This window comes from Emys orbicularis, chromosome 20 (assembly GCF_028017835.1).
Source record: "Emys orbicularis isolate rEmyOrb1 chromosome 20, rEmyOrb1.hap1, whole genome shotgun sequence".
Lineage (NCBI taxonomy): Eukaryota > Metazoa > Chordata > Testudines > Emydidae > Emys > Emys orbicularis.
Genome location: NC_088702.1, coordinates 11,988,955 through 11,995,658, shown reverse-complemented (window position 1 = coordinate 11,995,658; position 6,704 = coordinate 11,988,955). Strand labels below are relative to the sequence as shown.

The 6,704-nt window shown below is 60.4% G+C and overlaps 1 protein-coding gene across 1 annotated transcript; it reads left to right on the top strand.

Moving 5' to 3' along the window:
• Positions 1-511: 511 nt before the first annotated feature.
• On the top strand, positions 512-6,150 carry LOC135892642 (mucosal pentraxin-like). The gene is given in 3 exon segments (XM_065420438.1): positions 512-575; positions 5,548-5,765; positions 5,767-6,150. Coding segments are annotated over 3 exon segments (666 nt in total).
• Positions 6,151-6,704: the final 554 nt, after the last annotated feature.

Below are 6,704 nucleotides of genomic sequence, written 5' to 3'. Positions count from 1 at the left end.
TGGATTGGAACTGGACTGGAACCAAAGATCATCTTGGAAGCAACATTACCAGCCCAAGCAGCCAAAAATTATGAGCTAGACCCCCCAAAATCACAGGCTCTACCACCGCCACTTCATTCAGTCTTCGGCGGCAGGCCTTTCCCTCCGAGAGGGACTGAGGGACCCGCCACCGAATTGCCACCGAAGAGCCGGCCCTGGGGGAGGGAGCAATTTAATATTCTTGCCTCGGGCGCAAAAATACCTAGTTACAGCTCTGACTGTCAGAGATGGAAATGTCCCCCAGCTCCTTCCAGTACAGAACAGAAATATTTACTGAACACTTCCCCCTTTCCTCCGTCATGGCTGACAGTGTCGCCGCCGCTCTCTCGTAATGGAGCTGTATGAACACTGGGATTTTGTTTGTTTCCGATAGATTTAAAGAATGCCTTAATTGTCTGTATCACACTGGCCACAGACTCTTGACACCTGTCCCTCTGATTCTTCCCTCTGGTTTATTCTGCAGGTGAAGAAAATGCAGAAGCTGCAGCTTTGTCTCCTCTTCCTCGCTGGCCTCTCGGGAACCGTGGCCCAGACAGGTAGGGGCAGAGCTGGCTGTGCCGGGGGAGGGGGGCAAGCCCTGGCCGGGATGTCCTCTGTACAGGAGGACAGGGTATGTGCTTCTGCAGGCAGAGAGCAGCCCAGTCCCTGGCACTCTGGAGGGTGCGTGGGTCACGTTTTCCGACCGCCCTCCCCACAGCTCCCAGCCGAAGATGGGACTCCCGATAATGCCCCCGTCCAGGGCAGGGCTTCTGTTGGACTTGGGGGACTGTGCAGTGCTAAGTCCCCTGGTGCTCAGCATTTAGCCCCATTGGATCTTGGCACCCACCTCGAGACGATGGGGCCTGATGTCAATTGAAGTATTGGGGCTCAGTGACTCTGAGGGTGAGGCCCCAGGACTCCCAGAAACAGCGACGCGGAACCAGCGTGGGGCAGAGGAGGCATTGGGAAGAGCCGCGTTGCTGCACACGTCTGCTCGATGGCACTGCTCTGGTGCACACAGGGTGTGGCTGAGAGACATTTACGGAAGGGCGATAAGAATGTAATGGCCAATCAGCTGTGCCCTGCCCTACCTGCCTGTAGGGGGCATGCTGTGACAGCGTGGGGGGATCTGTGGGGGGCACTGTGACAGTGCAGGAGGATTGGGGGCTCCATTCTGGCCAGCAAAAGGGGATTGTGGTGGGCACACTGCAGCCAACACGTGGGCATCAGCAGATGACACAGGGGCTCGGTGGGCAGCACAAGGGGTTGGCAGAGACACTGCGGGCAGCCAGGGGGCTTGCAGGGTCATTCCCCGGTGCAGCCGCTGCTTACCCCGGCCCCTGCAGGGGAACAGGCGTGGCTCCATGTTCTTCCTTCTCCACATTACCAGACAAGCCAGCAGCGAGGATTCAGCCGCGGCCCCCCTACCCCAGCCCGGGCAGAGAGCTGCAGCTGCAGTGTGACGTCCCAGGGGATCCTGGGTAAGGAGCTCCCCTCCCCCTCACCATTCCCCTTGGCTGCTCTCGCTCTAGTAGCCCCCTTCCCAAGCACCTTCCCAGCACCCCCACCCCGCGCCCAAGAGCTCACCCCTCCCCCCATTGCGTCCACCACACTCTGCACCCAAAGCACTCACACCACCCACGGTGCCCACTCCCACCCTGCACCCATAGCGCTCACCCCTCCCACTCCCATCGCACCCATCTCCACCCTGACCCCTAGTGCCCAATCTTCCCCCTCCCATCATGCCCGCCCCACCCTGCTCCCATAGCGCTCACCCTTCCCCCTCCCCTCATACCCACATCCACCCTGCACCCATGACGCTCGCCCCTCCCCTTCCCATCACAACCACCCCCACCCTGTGCCCATAGCACTCACCCCTCCCATCACGACCACCCCCACTCTGTGCTCTTAGTGCCCAATTTTCCTCCTCCCATCATGCCCGCTCCAGCTTGGACCCATAGCGCTCGCCCCTGCCCCTCCCATCGTGCCCACACCCACCCTGCACCCATGGCGCTCGCCCCTCCCCCTCCCATCACACTTACCCCCACCCTGCGCCCATAGCACTCGCCCCTCCCCCTCCCATCACACCCACACCCACCCTGTGCCCATACCGCTTGCCCCTCTGCCTCCCATCACACCCACCCCCACCCTGGGCCCATAGCGCTCACCCCTCCCCCTCCCATCACACCCACCCCCACCTTGAGCCCATAGTGCTCGCCCCTCCCCCTCCCATCACCTCCACCCCCACCCTGCACCCATAGTGCTCACCCCTCCGCCTCCCATCACCCCCACCCTGCACCCATAGCGCTCGCCCCTCTCCTTCCCATCACACCCACCCTGCACCTGTAGCACTCACCCTTCCCCCTCCCACTGCACCCACCCAGACCCTGGGCCTGTAGTGTTCGCCCCTCCCCCTCCCATCACGCCTACCCTGCACCCATCGGTAGGGCCCAGGACGCAACATGGGTCACACCAGGATCATCCCCCCAGGGCGGGAAATGCCGAACACCCCCTCTGCAGCTTTTGCTGAGCCCTGCACTGTGCATGGAGCAGTGGGATCAGACCTGCTGGAGCACAAACTTTCCACCCCACACCCGCAGAGAGTGGGACGCTGGGTCCAGAGCATAGACCAGCCAGTGCAGGACTAGCCAGGCGCCTCCCTGTGGCCACTTGCCTGCTCTCTGAGTTCTTGTCCTGAGCACGATTGCCACATTGGGAATCCGTGCTGCCTTTCGGGACAAGCCCCACGTACCCCACTCCCTAGGAGATCCAGGCCTGGCTCTGCCCTGCCCTGCCTCATGCCCACGTCATTGCAGAGGGGGTGGCACACGCTGCCAGATCTCACTGGTAGCGTTATACGCGGCCTCTGCACTCGCCCCGTCCTGGTGTGACCGACGAGAGAAAGTGCCTGGCGACAGAGGACTAGGCCTCTTGGCCCTGGTGTCCTTCACCGGCTGTCGGGGAATGGCTGCAGCATTGCTGTGTGCTGATATCACCTGCCGGGGCCTGCCCCAGAGGTGCTGCCATCGGGGTGCAGTCAGACCTGTCCCAGTGTGTGCCCCTCGGGAAAGCACTCCTTCTCTCTCACTAACCCCCCTCCTCTTAGCCCCCTGGAGTTCCTGTGGACAAAGGAAGGCAGCGATGTCCCCCTGCAGATAAACCCTGACCGCATCCTCACCCTCCTTCCCGTCGGCAAGAATGAAACCGGCACCTACATCTGCACGGCCACCAGTGCCTGGGGCAGGTCCGTGGCCAAGTACAGCCTGGAGATGATCGGTACGTCCCTGCAGCCCTCGGCCCCAGTAAGGCACATGGCAGCAGCCAGGGCACTGAGCTCCCTCCTGCCCCCACCGGAGGGGGCTTTCGCCAGCACCAGCATCCACTTTTGTGCCCTGTCTCCTGGTGAGCAAAGTGCCAATGTGGCCATGGGCTGACGGGCCCTTTCAATTAAAAGAGCCTCATTCCAATGCTGCTTCCCCAGGAGCGTGCTGTCTGGGACTTGGGGAAGGTGGCCGTGGGGTCCATCTGTCCCCAGCCCCAGAGACAGCAGGGGGCTGTTCACTTCTCCACTTCCCCGTGACCAGCAGGGGGCACAGTGTGTACCCACCACTCCCCTCTCCTCCAGGGAGCAGATCCAATGATGCCTGGGGAGGAGGTAGGTGCCAGGGCCAATGCAAAGCACCCAGGATGGGAAAGGCCCCCAGCCCACTCCCGCTCTCCTTGCTCAGGCACAGTGGCTGGGCAGGGCATAGGGGACGGTCTCAGTGAAGGCAACAGCCCCTGACCCAAAGTGCCCCATCCGGATTCACATTCTGAATGTCCCTGTGGCCAGGCAGCCCTGCAGCTGTTACCTCCCCGCAGCCAGCGCTCGCCCTGCCCACCGCCGGAGTGTCCGCACGCTGCCTGGGGGTCACACGCGGCCCCAGCGCTCGCCCTGCCCACCCCCAGAGTGTCCGCACGCTGGCTGAGGGTCACACGGGGCCCCAGCCCTCGCCCTGTCCACCTCCGGAGTGTCCGCACGCTGGCTGGGGGTCACACACGGCCCCAGCGCTCGCTCTGTCCACCTCCGGAGTGTCCGCACGCTGCCTGGGGGTCACACACGGCCCCAGCGCTTGCCCCGCCCACTCCTGGAGTGTCCGCACGCTGGCTGGGGGTGAGATATGGGGCTAGGGTTTCCCTGTCCCATCCGGTGCCCATGGCCACTCACTCAAAGGTGCAGAGGAAAGTGTCGGGGTCATCATCGGGGCCCATTTTACAAAGGCCCAACCCCGTAGTGTGGGTGCCATCTCCCCTCAAGGAATTCACTAGTTTCTGCAGGAGTTGTTGCTGCAACCCCACCTGCTCCTTAATAAAGTCCTGTAAAGTCCTCCGCTGCACGGCCTGCCAGGCGAGTAGAGCCCATCTCTCCATCTAGGGGGATTGCTGGAAGGCCTGCAGCACCTTCTGCATCTCCTCCTGCTGCTGAGCCAGCCACTGCAGGGTTCCCTCCATCTCCAGGTTGCCAAACTGTAACTCTGGCACAAAAGGATCTCTGACAAGCTCCCACATGTCACGGGGTGCACGGCCAGCCCCTCTACTTCTGGGGCTGGTTGCCCTCCCAAATAAGTCCAGGGGACTTCAACTCTGTGCAACACCCGTATCCTTTATTCTTTAAGCATTTTCCCACCACCAGTGTCCAACTATATACAATCCGTATAGGTGTCTCGCCTACCGCAAGCTGGGTCAGTAACCAGCTAGAGGGCGTCCACCTCCCTCCCTGACTGACCTCCTCCTTCTGGCTCCTTCCCAGCCTTTGTAGCTCCTGCCTATCAGGCTGGCAGGTATTGCCAATAGCCAGGCAGACATAAGGCTTTTCGACCAGCCCCAATCTATCCCTCTTAATTGGGGCTGGCATGGCAGGGGCTGATGAGGTGTGTTTGCAGCAGCACCCTGCCACAGCTGGGATAGCAGGGTGTGGGAGGGGTTGAGGGCATTAGCAGAGCTGGGTACGGCCCAGGGCTGGGATAGCATGGTGCGGGGGAGTGAGGGGCACTGACAGAGTTTGGTTGGCCTCAGGGCTGGGATAGCAGGGCGGGGGGAATCGGGGGCATTGGCAGAGCTGGGTCGGATCCAGGGTCAGGGTAGTGAGGTGAGGGTGATTGAGGGGCATTGGTAGAGCTGGGTTGGCCCCAGGGCTGGGATAGCAGGGCTGGGGAATTGGGGGGCATTGACAGAGCTGGGTAGGCCCCAGAGCTGGGATAGCAGGGCGCGGGGAATCGGGGGCATTGGCAGAGCTGGGTACAGCCCAGGGCTGGGATAGCAGGGTGGGGGAATTGGGGGCATTGGCAGAGATGGGTCAGCCCCAGGGCCAGGGTAGCGAGGTGGGGGTGATTGAGGGGCATTGGTAGAGCTGGGTTGGCCTCAGGGCTGGGATAGCGAGGTCGGGGGGGAGATTTAGGGGCCTGAGGGGTTAACTAGGAAGAGTGGTACCAATCGGGTCTCTTACCCTGACAAAGAAACACCCCTCACCCATCTCCCTTCCCCTCCCAGACCTCTTCCGTAAGGTGTTTGTTTTCCCGAGAGCATCCAACAACTCCTATGTTATCCTGAAGCCGAAGCCAGAGCAGCCACTGCAGAGTTTTACCGTGTGTCTGAGATCCTACACTGACCTGCCCCGGCCATACGCCCTCTTCTCCTACGCCACCAAGGCCTATGACAACGAGATCCTGCTCTTCAAATCCAGCTCCGGGGAGTACAGACTATACGTGGGGGGGGGAATTTGTGACCTTCAGAGTCCCAGAGACCCGTATGGACTGGGAGCACGTCTGTGCCGGCTGGGAATCCACCACGGGCATAGCCGAGCTCTGGGTGAACGGGAAGCCCTTACCCAGGAAGGGGCTGCGGAAAGGCTACTCCATCAGTGCCGAGGCTGTGATCATCCTGGGGCAGGAGCAGGACTCCTTCGGGGGCGGGTTTGATTTATATAATTCTTTTACAGGTGAAATGACTGACGTGTACATGTGGGACCATGTCCTCTATAACATGAAGTCTATAATGTGGGGTGGGTCCTTTTCCCGCTACATCTTTGGCTGGAATAATTTGCACTATGAATTAGTAGGTGATGTGTTCCTGAAACGCAGGCTGTTATTCTGATCCTGTGAGCACAGGCCACATTCAGTAGTGGTGCAGCCCCAGCCCAAAGCTCCAACTCCTGCTGTCTGCTTTCAGAGAGTGACCTGCCCCCGGGGCATGCTGTCTGCAGCCATAAACCAGACATGCCAAACCCGCAGCAAAAACACAGAAATTGGGCTTGTTTTTGGCTTAATTGGCTTGTGAGTTGCTTGTTGGCTAGTTTTGGCTTGTAGCTTCTTTTTTTTTTTATTGGCTCCCGGCAAGCAGGGGCAAGGCGGGGGCAAGCTGGGGCAAGGGGCAAGCAGGGGCAAGAGAGGGAGAGAGTCAGGGGTGCTCAGCGGGCCCACCACAGTCCCAGACTGCACGCCAGGGGATCTGGTCACATAGAGTGTTGGGGTTCTTAGGGACTGGCTTGTTTTGGCCTTGTTTTGAAATGGGATTAGCTTGATTTTTGGTTTATTGTGAAAGTCGGGGTTCTTATTTACCACGTGAAAGTTGGCAACTGTGCCATAAACCCTGGCAAGTCTAGCACAAAGGAGAATGTGATCTCCAGCCCCTGGGGTTTGTGCCGTTCC